Here is a 19834-nt window from a genome sequence, read left to right as displayed (position 1 = left end):
GAGCAGTTCTACAAGTATTGATAGATGCTAGTTGTTGAGTTTTAATGAACAACACTTTTCACACTTGAATCTTAGACAGACTTGCATGACTATAACACTTGAACTTGAAACAAGGTTTCTTAAAGTATTAAACACATCCTAGATCTACCAAAATATAAGTAAAGTACGTTTTGTCATAAGATTAGCCAATGACATAAAATAGTGACATATGTTCCTAACAAGTGAATCACATATGTCCTAACAATCTCCCCCTTTGACAATCTATAAGAAAACCACAACAAACAACTGAACATATGAGAGAAGTCATAAATCACTCAACTCATACTCACTTGTTGAATACAACAAAATCTATCCTAACACAAACTCTTGAAAAATTTTGCAAGAAGAGAGTTCATGATAAAAAGACTTTGACAACCTGTATTTCTGAAACACTTCAAATAAAACTCATCAAGGCATCTTAGTGTGAAACAGAAATAATAAATTGCATACAAGTAAAGAAACATGTGTATAAAGAGAAAAAAAAAAAAACACATGTAGAAATAGGTGAAGAAGACATACATTATTATATATATATATCAAAGATAAGCACAATGTATGTAAACATGGTCACAAAACTGTTGTACAAGAAGAAGGAAGTTATCACTCCTCCTAACAAGATGAAACACATTTCCCCCTTACAAGGGCATGTATTTCTCCCCCTAACATGTAGAATCTTAAAAAGAAACCACATATTCTCCATAATTTCTCCATCTTTTTGTCATGATTGACAAAAGGTACAAGAAACTAGAAAGCTTCACCCAAGAGACATAAAGATGATCAAGGATGATCAAAGGGGCACAAGAAATCCATATAAATGCATGAATGTAATGAAGTAAGATGCTATGGATGACAAGATAAAAGAAAGATGCAAAACATGTGAAAAACACTGCATGCAAGAGGATCTTGATAGATCGAGAGCTGTTGAGATGCTATCGAGCCAACCTCGATGGATCGAGAGTCTGTTGAGGATCTATCAAGCAAAAAAAAACTTTCTCGATCAATCGATCGACCTAGCTATCAAGAGGTGTCGAGATTACGATAAAAAGCAACTAAAGAGCTCGATAGATAAGCTAGGTATTGAGAGGTGTTGAGGAGCTGTCAAGATTGCTTAAAAATAGTTTTTCAAGAAGAGAAAAACACAGATATGAATGCAATTGAATATGCAACTCAACCAAGGATCCAAACAATATTTTAATCTCTTAAAAATATCTCTCAACAAAAAAATGTTAAGCACATAGATCCCAAAACACACACACACACACTAAACAAGTCTAACCAATTTTATATTTTAAAAATAAGTCAAGATAGTTTAGTGAGTATATATTAATACATGTAAATCTTGTGATAGTCAAATCATATTGTACCTGCACATGTATCAAGAGTAGTAAAAAATATTGTGTGTTATGTGTGGAAAATATTGCAAGATTGCATAAGTGTCTACATATTATGACGATTTAAGATATGAGAAAATTACTTTAACTTACACACAATCATAACTGTTTGATGGGGACTATCACCTTTGAGGTACATCATATAATTCCCACATCTGCTAGAATACACGCTTACAATCATATAAAGCATTTTGATCTTTTTGCTTTTATTTTTCTTTGCATATTTTTTTTCTTTTTAAGCAAACCATGCATGGGCATATAAGAGAAAGAAAAGAAATACCCAATGATGTTAACCATTGACATTCCAATTTTGCTATTCCAATTTTGCTATGCCAAAGCACACAAATGTCATTGACATTCCACTTTTGTTATGCCGAAGCATATAGATGTCATTTCATGATTGGCAGGCAACAGTAGTGAGATGGTTATTTATGCCTATCTCTTAAGATTTTTTTAGTCCTTCCTGTCAAAAAGAATGATACAAGTGTTAAGTACAAGAGATAACTTAATCTTACTCATCACAAACACGAGCCACAAAACTTACTAACTTAGTTGTGCATAGAGATGCTCTTCTAAGCTATAAAAGATACAAAATTTAGAAAATTTTGTTTCAATAGCCATCCATAGTACACAAGTACCAATATACACCAACACACACTATTTTTGTATTTTTCTGATTTTTCCTTTTTATTTTTATTTTGAAAACAAAACAAAATAAAAACTAAACAACCAAATAAAAACCGACCAACAACATGAAAGCATGAAAGAAAGATGCATATGCATGAAAGTATGATGCATATGCATGAAAGCATAATAGAAGGGTGCAGATGCATGAAAGCATGATTCCAAAAGCAGATAAGAATTCAAGCAAAGAGGGTCTTACTTTAGATAGAAAGAATTAAAGTGGAGGACAACAGAAAAGACAATTAAGTCTTAGACTCCTTTCTCACCCACATAGCACGAGTCTTTGGCTGTGAAGAAAAGGCACATGTCTTAGTATGTTTACTAAAGGACATAGAAGAATTAGAATTCTCCTAAAATTGAGTTAAAAATCTCAAACTTTTAATAACTCTCTAAACAAAGATATAGGTTCTTCAGAGGAAACCTGTGATCGTTTGGACACTTGCTTTTGAGGATACAACTTAAAACAATTAGGACGAATATGTCCAGAAATACCACAATGGTGACAAACATGAGGTCTAACAAAAGATTTAGAATTAGTCAAATTAGTTTTGGATTTCATACATTTATCACCTTTCCCAGATTGGGGCACAAAGACCGTCCTTGATTTAGAAGCCGTGGAAGAGGAGGGGTTAGAGGAAACAGCATATCCTAAGCCAGTCTTATTAGAACTAGGCTTTTGAACACTCAATACCTCATCAAGTTTTGCATTAGACATCCTCTCTATTTGAGTTCTAGCTTAACTAAGCTCAACCTCAAGATTCTTGACCTTCTCTTCTAATGAGGTGTTTTCCACAATAAAAGTCTCAACCAACCTTGTAGGCTCATCTAATTTGACTAATAGATCAGTTTTTTCAATTTTTACCTCACTAAGCTCTTTTCTACAAAGATGAGAAGTCTTTTCAGATTTTATGAATTTAGTGCATAGCTTATCATAGGCTTCCTGAAGGGTCATCTTCTTGGATACTTCATCATCAGAAGAATCCTCACTATCACTAGCACTCTCCACAAACACCTTATCAGTTGTGGCAGCAAAAGCTATAAAGTGACCACATTCATCCACATACTCATCAGAAAAGTCATTCTCAATATCACTCCAAGTAGCAACCAACCCTTTATCTCCTGACTTCTTGGTCTTTTCCTTCATAAGGTAGTTTGGGCACTCTATCCTCATATGACCAAAATCTTTGCACTCATGGCATTGGATGATGGGTTTCTCATTCTTTCCCTTCCTTGAGGATTTAGATTTCCTAGGAGATTTGCCCTTATCCTTTTTCCTAAATTGAAGAAGCTTTATAATTTCATCAGTTATGAAGGTTAGATCTTCATCTTCATCTTCAGAGTCTTCAATCTCTTCCTCTATACCCATAAGAGCCAAGTTTTTACTCTTTCGACCTTTTCCCATTGAGCCTAATCCCATCTCATAGGTTTGAAGGTTCCCTACGAGCTCAGTCAAAGGAAGTTAATCAATGTCCTTCACTTCTTTAATGGCAGTGATATTGGTATGGAATCTTTCAGGTAAGGACCTAAGGATTTTCCTAACAATCTTGGATTTTGCTATAGATTCTCCAAGGTTGAAGGCAGAATTCACAATATCCTCGAGTTTAGCATAGAATTCATCAAAGGTCTCATCCTCCTCCATCCTTATTTCTTCAAAACTACTAGTGAGTCGTTGAAACTTCACAGTCTTTACTGCCTTGGTACCTTCATAGGTGGTCTCAAGAATGGTCCATGCTTCCTTGGCAACTTCTGTGGATGATATTCTCTTGAATTCCTCATTGGTCACCCCACAAAACAAAGCATTCAAGGCCCTACTATTAAAATTTGCCGTTATGATTGTTGCTTCATCCCAATCTACTGGCGCTTCCTTTGGCTTAATCCAGCCAACTTCAATAGCTTGCCATACCTGTTCACCTAAAGCCTACAAAAAAACTTTCATACAAACTTTCCAATACGCATAATTAATGCCATCAAATAAAGGAGGAATCAAAAGTGATTGTCCACGATCCATGACAACGGGAGTCAAGGATCACACTCAAGAAATTAATCCAATCAGAGTGTACCCGCTCTGATACCACTTGTTGGAAAATTTAGACCCCAGTTGATAGAATTAATAAGTTTTAAACCCAAGTTGTTAATTAGATTTATTATGAATAAAACTTATTAAAACAAACAAACATTAATATCATGTCAAAATAATGCAGCAAAAAAATAAATAAGACAAGATATGATGATCCAGGAAAACCAATGAAATAAACTAGTTTCACAGTAAAAAACTTGGGGGGAAACCTTCCCGAAAAACAATTCACTATAGTAAAGAGAAGTTTCAGATCTAGTACAAAACCTTTGTCCCTAGATTCAACAATCCCCGTAGATGAACTTACAGTAGAAACCTTCTACCACTTTAGAACCTCTAAACTCTTCAATATATGAACGCCATCCTTTTTTGCACGAATCTCAATATGTGATTAACCAATGATGCACAGTTCCCAGTACGTGACGAACACACCAACTTGAAGAAGATGTTGGCTACAAAGTTCTTCACTTCATCAACTATGAAAATTAAGAAGCACTTGGTTACAAAACCCTAAGGCGCAAAGACATAATAGCTTTTTTCAGAGAGAATAAGATCTCAATCATCTTTTGCATGTGTACTCTTTGTATTCTCTTATGTGACGTCCTTTAAAATAAGCCTTATATATGTCTAGGGTTGTGAGAAAAGAAAGCCCAAATATACATTCATGAATTGGAATCAAAACAGTCCTGAAAAATAGAACTTCATAAACCTCAGCAGATGCCTATCTGTCGAGCTGCTATCAAGCCACGGGCTTGAACAATTCTACAGGTCTTGATAGATGCTAGCTGTCAAGCTTTAATAAACAACAATTTTCACACTTGAATCTTGGACAGACTTGTATGGTTTTAACACTTGAACTTGAAACAAGGTTTCTTGAAGTATTAAACGCATCCTAGATCTACCCATATATAAGTAAAGTGAGTTTTGTCAAAGAATTAGCCAATTACATAAAATAGTGACATATGTTCCTAACAAGTGAATCATATATGTCCTAACACTCTCAATCCAAATGGACCAGTTAGTGACTAAGTTGCATCACACAAGAACTAAAAATTCCTTTTTTTTTCTTTTATAGCTAAGTAATGCATGCACCCAGTGGGTTATGAACCCAAGACCTCACTCTCCGCCTAGCACTTGCAAGGATAGATGGTGCTTATTGAGCTGGAGCTCATTGGCAATATCAAAGATTCCTTTTCTGTTATTAAAATCAATAAATGTTTTAAAAGAGAAGTACCAACTACATGTGTTCTCAAGAAGAAAAAAAACTACCTGTTTGTTTAGCTAACAAGTTTATTGTCAAGTAAAGATAGCCATGTAATTCATCTTAAATGCAAAATTAAAGATCAAATACAAATGACTTTATTTTTAGTTAAGTAATTTAGGGAAAAAAAAAAAAAAAAAAAAAAAAAAAAAAAAAAAAAAAAAAACCCATTAGCAACACAACCCACATACAGGAGAACACAAAACCAATACCAAACTAATTACAGTAAAAAAAATATAAATAAAAGGCAGCTCTAAAGACAAAACCTAATTTGAGATAAAAGCACTAGAACTAATTATACCTCATCAATGTAGATTCCACTCATTCAAGTAGGAAGAGTTATTAGAGGTTAACAAAGACAGCACAACAACATCTACCACTAGTTACGCTCAAACAAGGATAAAATCACAACATACCATGACCCATACCAATTCAATCCAAAATCACAACCTTGGCGGCAAAAACTAAATCAAGCAACGCATAACCAGTTCAAGTTTATGCCAGGATTTATAAGGTACATCTAAGAAGAGACCAAGTTGCAGCCAAAGCCAATGCATTGGAGCTAGTCAAGGCCACAACCAAGCCATTGTCCTTGTTTGAAACCATACCTGCACGGCTGCACTAGTGCAGTCTCATCATATCATATTCAAATGTCCATGGGGCCTACCATAAAATTGATTATAGGCCCAACCTTGAGGCAACCCAGTTCGGCTTAAGAAGGATATTGCTAAGACACTACCCCTTTCAATTATGGTGGCTTTAGGGAGAAACAATTTGAACCAAAGGCACAGTTTCATGAAATAATAATCTTCATATGTTACATTAATTTCTCCAATCTTCTTGGCTGTTACATCACTTAAGGAGACTCATTAATGGGAGCATGGATGAAGTCATTCAACATGTATCAAATTTATCATAATCTTCGAAATTTCTTCCAAATCATAAGCATTTTTGAAGTCATATGAATCAATACCATAATCATCAAAAGTACTTCCAACATTATTCATGTTAATTGGGTTGGATTCTTTCAACAATACTCAATGCAAAAGCCACAATAGGAAAACTACAAAACTGAGAAAATGTTATGAAAGACAACAAACAATTGTAGACTCCCATGTAAGTTGACGATCCAACATTATCAAAATGGAAAACCAAAAACAAAAAATCAAATTTCCAGTTATCCACATTTTATACCCTTGTGCAAAATTTTAAGAAACCAAAGATATCAAACCATTCAGCCAATAAAACAAACACTTACAATAATATGTGGCTGTTTTGCAAGGTTGATAGTCTATTCGACCATATCTACGCCTCCAGCAAGCTACAACGAGTTTGGTAAATATGCTTATTAAAGGGAATGATTGATGCTAACAAAAATGCAAATTTAACAAGAGATTTATATCCAACAACAATATCATACAAATTGAACCTAACAATCAGAACATCAGAAGTTCAGAACCTTTAGCAACCAAAAGGACACACCACTTGAATATCCCCATAATTGTGATTCACTTATTTCTAGCACAGAATTTTTGCTAAATATCATTTAATCAAAGAACAAATGAACCCAAATATATTTTTGCACCTCCATGTAAACAAAATTGTTCACATTCCGAACTCTAGTTATTATTCATCTAATGACAGGTTATGGCATATTTTTCATATTAAAAATACCTTCAATTAGACTATTTTAGAGCAATCAATACCATTCAAAAAAAAAAAAAAATACAATCAATAAAATTGTCTTTAAATATCCCACATATGATGAGGAAACCAAAATGAAAAAAAAAAAAAAAAAAAAAAAAATCAGTGATGCTGAGCCTAGTAGCATACAAAGCATCATTTTTCAAATCTATTTATTTGATGGAAGTTTTTTTTTTTTTTTTTTTTCTTTAATTGATAAGTTGCACAAGCCCAGTAGGTCTTGTCACCTTTCACCCGATTATTATAGGAGGAAGTTCCATTTAAAAGAGTTCATTGGCATTCAATTGATAGAAGTTAAAGCATTCAACATTTCAGCATAAAGTGAGGGAGGGGGAAGGGAGAAAATGGGCAAATACCCTTTTTCTCGAAATTAAACATTCGTTTGCCCTCTTTCTGAAACTAAATAGGGAATTGCCCCTCTTTTGTAACTCGACAATATAGAAATCGAGTTTTAATGAATAACTCGATATTATTATAGTCGAGTTAGTCTGACCTTTCGAATTTTCCCGAATAAAAAAATGTTTGTGTAGACGGCCATAACTCGGGAAACTGGAAATCGAGTTATGTTCAGCGGTTTGAATCAATAGGACCCTAACGTCTCACAACGCTATTCAGTCACTCACTCTCTCTGTACACTCTCTTTCCCTCGCTCTCTGCCATCACTCTCTCTCCACACTCTGTCTCTCTCGCTCTGCGATCAGGCTTCCCCACTCTTCCTCGAGTCTCCATCAGTCGTCGTTGGTTCCCGCCGCCGCTGATTACAGGTACGGTCCTCTCCCTCTGAAATATTTTCTGACGTTGGTTAATGTTAGGTTGCGTTTTGTGTGGGATTTTGATTAGTTTGTTGAAACTTAAGGAAGTAGTAAATTTACTAATGAAGATGAGAATTTTGTTGTCTTTTATATGCTGCAATGATGATTTTCTCATTAATGAGTTTAAATGTGCTTGGGGTTTTGATGAGGGGTTTTGGCAAATCGAGTGGTGTTATAACTTATATTTTCATAAATAGTTAATTAATAATTATCCGAAGCTTTAAGAAGTGATTTAAATAGTTCTGAAATAATTTTTTTTATGGCAAGTTCTTATTTATTTAAGAAGTGATGTTGAAAATCTTGTGCTCAAAATATAATGTCTTACTGAATCTATGCTTTTATTTTATATTAAATGTGGTTTACTTGTTAGAAAATTGCTAACAATGTATTTGCTGCCATGTCAGATATGCAGGCACTAGATAGAGTGCGGCCTGGACCCGATGTGGATACCCAGTTGGCCCAGCAGCCGAATCATCGGTCAAGTCCACTTTGGAGGTGCGCCGCTGACGAGGTATGTAGTAGTATTATTAATACATGTTTGTTTTATAATTACCTCGTGTTTAATCTCCTAACAGAATACTCGTCCGTGTGCAGGAGGCGCCTGGCATGATAAAGGTTCGACGCCGTAAATGTGTATTGCCACAGGGTGGGTTAGATCCACGTATCATGCAACACATAGATGCAGCAGGGTTGACTGGTTTATTCAAGGTTCCTGATATGGAGGTCGACCACGCCTTGATCACGGCGTTGGTTGAGCGGTGGCGTCCGGAGACGCACACGTTCCACTTACCCCATGGAGAAATGGGTATCACCTTGCAAGATATGGAGGTGATGCTGGGGCTTCCGGTGGATGGGTTGCCTGTCACTGGGAAGACAGACTACAAATGGAGTGAGCTGTGCGAACAGTTGTTGGGCCATAAACCTCCACCCCCGATACCAAACTCAAACAAGTCTACCCTTGCTGGGGCGAGGATAAGATACACCTGGCTTGATGCACAGTTTGCCGCTCCCTTAGTTGTGGACGCTGCTGACGAAGTCGTGCAGCAATATGCCCGCTACCACCTACTTGTACGGATGGGGGCCCTCTTGTTCATGGACAGGTCTGCGGACCGGGTCTCACTGCTGCCTCTGCAGTTGCTCAACCCAGTCAGCAATGCGAGACGGTATAGCTGGGGTAGTGCAGCATTGGCCTGGCTGTATAGGCAACTTTGTGGTGCATCGAAGAAGGATGCGATGCAGATTGGAGGAGCACTCTTGTTGGTGCAGCTATGGGCCTATTCAAGGTTCCCACAATTATGCCCTGTTGTGAGGCCGCCTCTACCGCCAGTGCACTCAGGGCCCCTTGCCATTAGGTACGTTCATTGAGTTCTCGTTATTTGTCTCTTTCATATAATTAAAAATATGCCAAACTAACAAACGAAAGAAACTTATCAATGCTTAGTATATGGATGTGAAATATAAAAGCAAAGTTTGTTAAATGTAAGGTTCAGTAATGAGCATTTGTCGACATCTCATGTTTGGTAGGTGGAGCGGGCCAAAATGCACCGCAGAGCATGCCACACACGTCCTTGCTGCGTACCGGGCGTCACTGGCTACAGTACGGGCCGAGCAGGTATTCGGTTAATTTAGTTTGAATTCTTATGACCACGTTTCCCTCAATTCTTATAACTACGGGCCGAGCACGTTTTCCTCAAATGCACCGCACATGCTTTTATTTTCGTTTCCCTCAATTTTATATTATTTTGAATTCTTGGATTGTTGTAGGAATGAGTTGATTTCATAATACCATCCAATCATTTTGTTTGGTACTTGGATTTCCATCCCATCATTTAACTCAATTGGAATGTCCATCGTGAAGTACTTCACATTAGAACTTCCATTTGTAGCACCTGCATGAATACTTGCTCGTCCTTACATAAAGTAAAACAAAAGTAAAAAATTCTTGAATGTTAAATCAAAGGGTTTTTTCCAAATTGGGTTGGATTGAAGGGTTTTTTCCAATGCAACCCAACTAACATGACTCAGGTTAAGTTGGGTTAAATCAATGGGTTATATATAAATTTAGTCATATATATATAAAGTAGAATTTGGCTATATTCTTCATTATGTACGGAAACGTTTGTGATTTACACGGAAAAAAAAAAAAAAAAACACAGAATAAATTGTCCCTTTTCCAAGATGTTTGAAGCATGTGCAACATGCGCAAAACATTGAGCATGAAGTCTTCGTTTAGTGCAAGGCAGTGAGTTCAAACTTGTGTTGCAACCAAAAAACAAAAACTCCACCAATTGTTACAAATGTCATTAAGCTGATGCAATGAAGAGAAGACGCACATATTGGATTATGTAATTGGTTATAATTCAATGAGAAATGAATTTACCTAATAGTATACCAAAGATGATCAGATTTGTCTTTGGTTGTATTTGTGTGCTCAAGTAATTCATTTGATTTTAATGATGCATCTTCGAAACTGACGATGACATCTTTAAATTCTTTCCAGCTACTAACTGAATCAAAAGTTTGTGTTCATTTTCTGATTATGTTATTATACACCGTTTCAACCTACTTAACATGAGAAAATAGAACTTTTAGCCTGCTATGAAAATGAACTAAAAAATTTCAAAACAATATTTCTTAAGACTTTATATAAGGCGAATGATTGTAAACGCAGAACCACCATGGTCAATTAAATTCTAAACAACAAATTTCTAACTATAAACTTGACAAATATGGGTCTTTTCAGAACAAGGGAATCAAGGCATATTAGAATACAAATGATATTTTCAAAACGCATGGCCCCTGCGCAAGGATGACACGCATAAATCGAGAAATGGTCCAAATTTTTTTCTTTCCCTAATCCTTGTGTGAATTCTGCTTCACTGTCTTCTTCGTTGTTTTTGCACTTTCTGCTTCTTTACATGCGTTTTGGAGTCTTGCTCAACAGGTTAGCCCAGACTTGTGCTCATAATTCTTTTAGAGAGAGTTTGAATCTTTGATAGTTGTTATACTTCAATATTAAAGCTTTAAACTAGAAATTTTTTTTAGAACTGTTGAAGCTTATTAATATTTCACACCTTCTGGATTCGCTATAGTTTTGGTGGTTGACTTAGATATTACCACAATTATATTCCAGATTTTCGTTGAATTAAATTTGCTGAGTTAGAGCTGCTCTTCACTGTTGTAATATAGTTGGCTGTTAAATCTCATAAAATGATAAAATTCTTTAAATTTAGAACGTTGGGAAAGCTGCAAATGTTAAAGTACGAAAATTTTATCTAATTATTGTGTAATCATGACATGAGAGCAAAAATATAACCCAAGTTTGCATTTTTGGCCCAAGTACAGAAACAGAGGGAATGATGACATTATTGATCATTGGCCCGTAAAACACATGATCACTTCTCTGGCTTTCATTGAAATTTGAAATTAAGCAAACTAAAGGATGGAGTTACTCTGACTTGAATGTCATAGAGTGACCATAGGCTAAGCCATTGCCATAGCTTGTCCTTGTCCAATGCTGGATGGTTGTCATTGCTTGGGTCCACACTGTGAAATTTCCAAAATACAAAGCCATTAGTGCCCTCCCAGTAGGAACTCGAGAGTCCAGGGTATAGGTTAAACCCTTTGTGAGATTTGGGGTTGTTTAGGATGCCAGAGTGAGCACCGAAGATAGTCTCAATTGTTGCTTTGCCTTCAAAAACTTACTAATGTTTGGAGTTTATGCATTTCACTACCCCTGTGACAGAACATAGCAATATTTAGTATTAAGTGACCATCTAAGGTTAATATAAACTTTTATGTTATCTAAACATCTGTTTGGGATGTTCTAGTTGATGGTGTTTTCATAGGTAGTCAATGTGAATCTAAGCTCTTTACAATTCATTGGTGCCACTGGTGCTGCAGGTGGTTTGTAATTTAAGCTTGTACGGTTTGTAATTAAGCTTGTGAAATCACTTGTAATTAATTAACACAGCTTATGTTATGAGCTTAAAACCATAGTTATTGCTCTGCCTAATAAGTAGACAATTTAGTATTTCTTCTTCTAACATAGGGGTATCCAGGATTACAAAAATTGTTATTGTGATGCAAAAAACATTGTTACATTGTACGTTATAAATTACCTTTGCTGAATTGAAGGTTATATTTTTACAGTCTAATAGAATACTGTTTGACTTCGATTTACGTATTCAAGTGGTATATTTTGAATATGCACAGCCTCGATTGTCTTCTTGGAAAACAATGGCCTAAGTTTAAAGAAACAAATAATTGTTAATCAGTGATATATGAGAAAACATAAAGACGCTTGACACATTACCTCTTGTTGTTTACCTAAATGAAAAGTTAGTTCGTGCTCCTTGCACCAAAGTTGGAGAGCACAATTTAATTGCAGCATGCAACTCCTTAAGTTGTCCCCACTTTAGCTGCCTTAATAGTCCTAAAATTATTAAAAGCTATGGATTATTAACGAGTACTTTATTCATATAATTTTAGAAGCGTGCAAAATATGCTGATCACCATATTCTTCAAGAGGAATGTAATTTTAGACATTGACATGATTAGTTTGAGATAACTAAAAGGCTTACGTAATTTCCAACACTAAAATTTATAAGAAATATATATTTACATAGAAATATAATAACAGTATTTGATGAGGATTATACCATGTAATAATTTACATAGCTTCCATTTCTTGCAATATAAAGTGGTACTTGAAATGCAATGTCTTCAGTAGACCTTATAATAGTCATTTTGTTCTCATTCATTGAAACATTGTTAATGACTAATGCAATTAATGTAGCACAATATTTCTATTACGATAAAAAGATTTTGCGAAATCATCAACTTGGATTCATCTTACAGCCATAAGGATGCTGTAGTACCCTCCTCTAAGTTTGGTTCAGATTGAAAACCCTAGTATTTGATGGTGTCAGTTAGCTTTGAACCCTGTCCAGCATATGAACATGGGGCTGAAAATGGTGGACATGAACAACCTAGATCTTTTAATATATTTTGCAGGTCAATTTTGTTGTTCTTTTAGTTTCTGCCCAATAATCCCTGAAGATTTTGTGTACGACTAGAAGCTAGAAATTCCATGCTTTGCATATTACATATCGCCTACATAATGTTAAATTAGTATGATGTCTCACTATCACAAACATAATCTACTTATGCAGATTGTATGGGAGCCGTACACGCATACGCTAGGCTCCCTACCTGCGTATTGCACTGCTGGGCAGCATATTTGGAGGGCCGAGGTGCCGTTGATATTCTTTTGGATAGTGGAGTGGCATCATCCTGAGCGAGTCCTCCGTCAGTTTGGGATGAAGCAACCAGTTCCAAGTGTCGTGGATACGTCGACTACCCTTCACAAGATATCCCTTCAGGGTAAATGGGAGAAGAACTGGGAGGTAGAACATGATCCCTTTATTCGGCAATGGGCCAACCGAGTGAATGTAGTTCGCGGGTCCGATCTCCTAGACGATGATGATACGTATCTCGTTGAGTACATGATGTGGTACAATCGCCACACAAGGCGGTACATAACACCAGAGTCTGCGTATTGGGAACTCATGGTGAGGCAACAATTCCTATTTTATGGATGAAACCATTGTTGGATTAAATATCCTCAGCAGATTTATCATGCATATTTTGAAGTCCACAATAGTTATTGTTGTTACATCTCTATAAGTTTCTCTGTCATTTTGTTTTAAAGTGAAAAAATACTGCATGACATGTCATTATGTTTTAAAGTCAAAATACTGCATGATTTAAGTTGTTCATAACAAACTGAATTTGTCTTGATCCAATTTGTTTGCATGAGGAATGGTTAATGGGCAATGACTAATGATGACCACACCTTTGTTCATATAATTACATTCAACTTTTAAAAAGGGTAGGTTGGGTTGGGTTTTATTGTATTTTACTTTAATTTATTTTTTTATTTTTTTTTGTTTTTGGTTGGCTTGTACTTTAAAATGGACGGTGCAACTCTGTGTAGTAGTGATAAATTCGCATTTCATGATAGTTTAGATAGCCTTTCCTCCAGGACTGATTAATGTATTACATATTCCTTGATAGATATTACCTCTAGGATTGGGAAGTCCCTTACTAAACTGTTGGTAGAATGCAATTCCCAACAGCTTAAAGGTCATTTAAAATCTTGCAAGTATGCAGCAAGGAGATGTGCATTTATACTAGATTCAAGTATGATATATGTTCTAAGTTTTTGGTACTTCCCTTAATTGAAACTTGAAGCTTGCGTTTGATATTTTCAATTCATTTGATTTGGGCGTGTACGTTAGGAAATAATAACTTCAAAATATGTGTCCTGATTGCAATGTGATATTAATGGAGTTGTAAATCTCGTGAAGCCTAGATACAGAAGTGAAATTCTGATATTTTCACTTATGCTAAGATTGAACTTATGTACAACCAACTATACGTGTTTTTTAGAAGTATTATCTCAATGTTTAGATTGCGTAGCGATAAACATAACAGGAAACATACAACCTCTTGAGTGTTGGGTTGGAACTATAAATTCTTGCACAGGGGGGGCCAACCCCTATTTGTATACACTGTCTTTTTAAAGATGCTTCATAATTATAAGTAATATAAGGATTTCATTAGCTATGTTTGCTACTTTTTCTTTTGATTTTGGAACAGATTTATCCAAGTTTTGCATCATACTTGCGTTCTTGCTTTTATGACGCCCTTGTTTTGTAGGTTCGGACGATGATTAGGTCTATACCGAGGTGCGATGAAGGTTCTGACATGCACACTGACCTTACATTTACACTAGAGCTTGTGGAGGAGCTAGGCCGACTTAAATTGGCGAATGCGCTTGCAGAAGCAGTTGACATTGATAGACAGGCCCCAGTTCGTGGCGGGCAACGTGGTGGGTCTCGTGGGGGTGGACATCGTGGAGGTGGTCAAGCTGGTCGCAGCCGTACGACCGAGTCGGCTCCCATCTACGAGGAAGGGAATGAGGAGGGTGTAGAAGAGGCATGGCTTGGCACTGATTGGGTACTGTCTGATGACGACGGCAGGACACCGCGATGCACGCCTGGCGATGGTGCTGGGCCATCCCATAGCGTCGATCATCAGGGCACTGTTCCAGCCCACACTACATCCCATGGTGCTAGCACGGACTTTGAGGGCCCTCCTCGTATGTCGCCCCCAGTTTTCAGTGGATCTGCCCATGATGGTGGATGCATATTTGTCCCCACACCAGGCATGCCCACCCCACCTCTAGTGCAAGTGGACCCCACCATGTCAGCTCCATCTCAAACCGCCCACGGAGAGGCTGTACAGATTGAGCAGATACCGGCTGAGGACATTGAGCCGGTGGAGGCTTTGCGGAGATCGCGACGCCCGCGTGCGCATGCTCCCGATTGCGGGACCGGTGATGGTATGTACTTCGTCTACACTTCCCATCTTCTTGAGCTACTTGTACTGTGCATTTGATTGATTATGTTAATTTAATTATGCTGTTGTGTCTGATGAAACAGGTAAGATTAGACCTGTCAGGGCATATGGGCGGAAACGAAAAGATCATTAAATGCCTTAGTGTATGCTTATACTTCCTACCTATAGGTGACTGCATAGTTACGTTTAACTTTTCTTCTAAAGTCGTATTTTTTTTTTAGACCTAACTGCAATGGTGGACACGAAAAGGCCATTGAGCTGGATTGTCCTTGTGTGCTTATTCTTCATGTGTATAGGTGACTGGAATAAGCATGCAAAATGTTCTACTAATTGGGGAGAATCTTGGTGGCTGTGCATCTATTTCTGGATCATTGCTTGGGGAGAATACTGGCTGTCAATGTGTTTGTTGTCAAGAAATTGATATTTTGGAGAAAACCCATAAGGCGTATTGTATTTATTGATGTATTAGGAAGTTTTTCTGCACTTGGAGTTTTGATTGCAATTTGACAAATGTCTGGATTGGTATTCATTTGAAGCCAAACTTTCTTGTGTTTTTGTATGTTGTTAGCTACAGTAAAGTGGGTTGTAAGAGAGTAATTTGTTTTTTTATTTTTGTTAGTTTTGTGAGAAACAAATGTGTGGTATTGTTGATAAGCAAGAAGAAGTAATTTGATACTTTCTGTAAAAGAGTTTGATGACGAAGTTTATGCGGATCAATGGCAGAACCAACTCCTTTGTAGCAAATCATTTATCCGAGTCTCTACAATGCTTGGCTAGGTATGTGTCTCTCTCCTAATTTTCTGATTCGCCTTCCCTACAATTCCTAGATTGGTACATCCTCCTTCCCATTTTATTAATTTTAATCTCCTTTAAATCCCCTCCTCTCTAGAATGATTAGATCTGTGTACATTTGATTACAAGTTCGTTAGTAGGAACTTTGGAGAATAGAATTTATATTTTTTTCTAGCATTGTTCTAGAGCAGCTCACAATATAACTTACCCAAAGCTGAAAACGGCAAAAATCTTAGTTATGTGTGCATGTTTTGTTCCTTTTGCTTCTTGGGGTTTGTAATTGTTATTTATCATTGTATATATTACCTTTTCATTTTGGTAGCAAATTGGGAACCCAATGAGAAACATTTAATTGATTATTGATTTTTTCATCAATTAGCCTTCTTATTTTATGATTTTCAGTATATATATATATATATGTTGTGTGTGTCATTGGCCAATGAATCAAATATTGTCCATCATTTGCTTTAATGAAATGATGGAGGCATTAATGAAAAATTTGCATACTGTTTGAATGTTACTTTTATTGTTTGTGTATTGCCGTTTTTTGGGTTTGAATTATTATCTATGCTTACAAAGGTATATGCATTTTTCTCAATAATTTTCGGTTAGTATCTAATGTCTCCTTCACCACAGCACATTAAGACGTTGGAGAAGTGGCCAACCTTCAGAATCCTGGGAGGCTCATAAGGCAGCAATCCAAGCACTCATAAAGCTGCCTTCAGGCGAGCTTGTTACAGGTATAATATGATTAAGTAGATGACTGTTCTGCTAGATATTGTTTTAGATTTTGTTGGTAGTTGGAATTGGTTACATCAGATTGGAATGCATTATCAACTACGAATGTCTTTCACTATGAACTTATGGGGTTCATTTTTATGCTACCACGATTTTAGGTTCAAGTGATACAACTTTAAAACTTTGGAGAGGAAGCAAATGTACACATACTTTTGTTGGGCATACAGGTATTTTTTCCATTTATTTGCCTTCATTGTGCTTTATATATATATATATATATATATATATCCTTATTTGCAATGTGTTGAAATCATGTGGGAATGAAAATAATTGTAGATTTTGCAAACTAACGATGCTGTAAAATTTTCTTCTTACATGTCTGTTTGGTGATCATCAAACATATTTTCTTTGAGCTTCCTATAAGTTAGAAGTGGAAGAAGCATTTAATAAGACTTCTGATGTATAAGTTGGCATTAATTGACCAAACTGTTGACATGGGTAATCCTCATATGTTTAGTGCTTTACATGGTTTGATTGCTAAAAAATTTAGACATGATGATACCGAGTTTGTCTCTTGTGGAGTATTTAGTGGGAAAGGAATGCTTGCACTTTTGACGGAAGTGCAAGCATTCTTGATTTGAAGTTCTTCCGGACTTTATCTAAGCGGACTAATGCTTTGGCATTCATTACCAATCTGACTGGTTTTCTATTTATCTTCACATGATTGAGAGTTGTGTTATTTGCTTCAAACTTGCCTTTATAATATGGCTTTATATATCATTGATAAAACAGATCAAATATAGGCTGATGCACTTGTTCTGAGGGGGATCAGTTGCACATTTGAGGAAGGGCACAAAATACGTATTGTTGGCAGAATTGGCAGTGGCAAGACCACTCTCATAGAGATGAACCTGTTTTGTCCAGTGGAGCTAGCTAGAGGGACCATTGTAATGTATCTATTGAAACCTGTAGTATTCCATGTAATGTTCACGAGATTACGTAACTTTTAAATTTTAAGTGTTCATTTTTTTTCTAATTCAGAATAATACTACAAGGTACATCATAATTTTAGGGTTTTATTTACTGTGTTTGGGATTCAAGAGCCTTTATATAGCTGTGTTATTTGTTTTTTTAGTTGGTTGGTGTCAATTTTTATTCATGGTCATTTTGTTCTGGACTTTCTATATTGTGGCTATTAAAATTTTCAGAATTGACTTGAAGAATTTAGATAATTTTCTAATGTTGGACGATTTATCATGTATGAATAATTCCAATCCTAGCTTTTTTAAACTTTGAATTTTCTTTGATTGGTATGGATTGCAGTGAATCCTCCAACGAGGAGGATTTCCAAATCGTTCATGTAGAGGTTATGCAATTCATTGTTGTTTTTTACGTCATGTACATTCGTTAATCGTGGCTCATTGTGTATAGGCTGATGTAGTATTTTGTAAGTACACAATAATGGACTGCAGTGAATCAAATAGACGGGGTACGACCAAAGGTGACTGAATAGGATCAAATAGAGTAAATAGAATGTAGTACACCGATTTTCCTAGAAACCACAGTGGACCGAATAAGACCAAAGTAGATATAATGGACCGAATAAGACCAAAGTAGTCCAAAAACAAAAATAATAAGGTTATTTTTCCATATATACATATCTGCCAGTGAAACAATTGGAAAACGATGACACTTCTACTTAAAGCACACATGACAACAGATGGTACTTGGAAGTATACATATCTTACTAAATACCACAACAAGAAGTCGTACTTTTGCATTCATGCATCCGTACGTTGTCTCGTGGGTGCATCAACTTCATCATCCCCCACAACGTGAGCCACCACTTCATTCAACATGTTTGCACTCAACGTTGCGATCCTCCTTGCGTGGTCACGCTCCTCAATGGCAACTTCCAACTGATACCTTAACAAAGTGTGCCTAATGTCTCCACTGCCATAGTTGGTTCCTTCGCTTTGAGAAGTGCTAGGTGGAGTTGAGGTTGATATGTTTGGAGTTTCCCACGACGTAGACACACCACCATGCACGCCCATACCATTACCATGCAAATACTCCATGTATGCAGCTTCGGCTTCCCTTCGATCTTTATATGATTTGTGATTGGCGTTTGGGAATTTATGAACTTGTCTACTCGCATCTAGCCAACTGTCGTATATGCCTGGAACACGACCGTTAAACACAACATAGGTTCGTCCCATCCTGCTCTACAAAAACGCAATGGTGGGAACTCTTTGCACTAGAATAACATGGCTGCACCTTCTAACGTGTGAAGTGAGCTTTTGTAGTGGAAATGGGGCCACAACTCGATTCCATAGAAATCGAGTTATAGCATGCGGAGTTACATGTAACTCGACTTCTCATTAACCGAGTTTCTGAAATGCCGTCATTTCAATACGTCTTGTCAACAGTAACTCGATTTATGTGGTATCGAGTTTTATATAAAATCGATGTACTTAATATCGAGTCATGTTGTCCCCCTCCCCACATTTCAGAATCCATGCACGTGTCTGGCTCTATCTGTGTTGAAAACCTTCACTGTCTGGTCTCTGAAAAAGAAAGCCTATGAGGTGAACAAAGTTTGCTAACTCTTCTGCCATTTTCCTTGTCATTATTGCATCCTCACCAGGCGTGCTGTTGCTGTGGTCCCCTTCTTCTTTGTTCTGGCACATCTTCCCTGACAGGTATATATTCACTTACATAACTACTTATAAATGGATTGACTTACATAACTACTTAAGGGTTTGGATTGCTTTCTACAACTGTCTTATTCTGACATTATGTGTGTGTATATATATACATAAAGAAAACATTGTATAGATATATGTATATATAGACAAACGTACTTACCCATATAATAAGATGTATATGTGGCATTCCCAAATATATGTATATA

At 36.5% G+C, this 19834-nt stretch overlaps 2 protein-coding genes and 2 pseudogenes across 5 annotated transcripts; 3 read left to right on the top strand and 1 right to left on the bottom strand.

Moving 5' to 3' along the window:
* Positions 1 to 19834, bottom strand: part of LOC126713494 (DEAD-box ATP-dependent RNA helicase 10-like) — a 64965-nt pseudogene that overhangs the window by 21928 nt on the left and 23203 nt on the right.
* Positions 7515 to 15925, top strand: LOC126713492 (serine/threonine-protein phosphatase 7 long form homolog). Of its 2 annotated transcripts, XM_050413251.1 has the most exons (8): positions 7515 to 7917; positions 8370 to 8476; positions 8560 to 9317; positions 9490 to 9577; positions 13140 to 13538; positions 14689 to 15373; positions 15474 to 15533; positions 15612 to 15925. In XM_050413251.1, exons 2-7 carry the CDS (start codon positions 8372 to 8374, stop codon positions 15521 to 15523), a joined length of 2085 nt encoding a protein of 694 aa, XP_050269208.1. In that variant the 5' UTR covers positions 7515 to 7917; positions 8370 to 8371; the 3' UTR covers positions 15524 to 15533; positions 15612 to 15925. The 2 variants fall into 2 exon arrangements, with proteins under 2 accessions (XP_050269208.1, XP_050269207.1); XM_050413250.1 differs by having other exon boundaries at positions 15474 to 15925.
* Positions 10700 to 10810, top strand: LOC126716270 (U6 spliceosomal RNA; annotated as a pseudogene).
* LOC126713497 (uncharacterized) lies at positions 15639 to 18000 on the top strand. Of its 3 annotated transcripts, none has more exons than XM_050413254.1 (4): positions 15639 to 16167; positions 16819 to 16922; positions 17079 to 17147; positions 17510 to 17541. In XM_050413254.1, the coding sequence occupies exons 1-4, from the start codon at positions 16085 to 16087 to the stop codon at positions 17533 to 17535; spliced, it is 282 nt and encodes a 93-aa protein (XP_050269211.1). In that variant the 5' UTR covers positions 15639 to 16084; the 3' UTR covers positions 17536 to 17541. The 3 variants fall into 3 exon arrangements, with proteins under 3 accessions (XP_050269211.1, XP_050269213.1, XP_050269212.1); XM_050413256.1 differs by lacking the exon at positions 17510 to 17541 and adding an exon at positions 17724 to 18000 and having other exon boundaries at positions 15640 to 16167; XM_050413255.1 differs by lacking the exon at positions 17510 to 17541 and adding an exon at positions 17713 to 18000 and having other exon boundaries at positions 15643 to 16167.

The sequence above is a fragment of the Quercus robur genome, chromosome 2 (genome assembly GCF_932294415.1).
Source record: "Quercus robur chromosome 2, dhQueRobu3.1, whole genome shotgun sequence".
NCBI lineage: Eukaryota > Viridiplantae > Streptophyta > Magnoliopsida > Fagales > Fagaceae > Quercus > Quercus robur.
The sequence above is the reverse complement of the archived record's forward strand: the minus strand, read 5'-3'. Positions and strand labels throughout refer to the sequence as shown.

Excerpts from the sequence above, each read along its gene's own strand:
- LOC126713492 (XM_050413251.1), top strand. The coding sequence starts at position 8,372 with ATGCAGGCACTAGATAGAGTGCGGCCTGGACCCGATGTGGATACCCAG. Across the intron at positions 9,318-9,489 it reads TCAGGGCCCCTTGCCATTAG|GTGGAGCGGGCCAAAATGCA; the intron begins GTACGTTCATTG and ends CATGTTTGGTAG. Across the intron at positions 9,578-13,139 it reads CTACAGTACGGGCCGAGCAG|ATTGTATGGGAGCCGTACAC; the intron begins GTATTCGGTTAA and ends CTACTTATGCAG.
- LOC126713497 (XM_050413254.1), top strand. The coding sequence starts at position 16,085 with ATGACGAAGTTTATGCGGATCAATGGCAGAACCAACTCCTTTGTAGCA. Across the intron at positions 16,168-16,818 it reads TCTCTACAATGCTTGGCTAG|CACATTAAGACGTTGGAGAA; the intron begins GTATGTGTCTCT and ends CCTTCACCACAG. Across the intron at positions 17,148-17,509 it reads TACTTTTGTTGGGCATACAG|TGGGAAAGGAATGCTTGCAC; the intron begins GTATTTTTTCCA and ends TGGAGTATTTAG.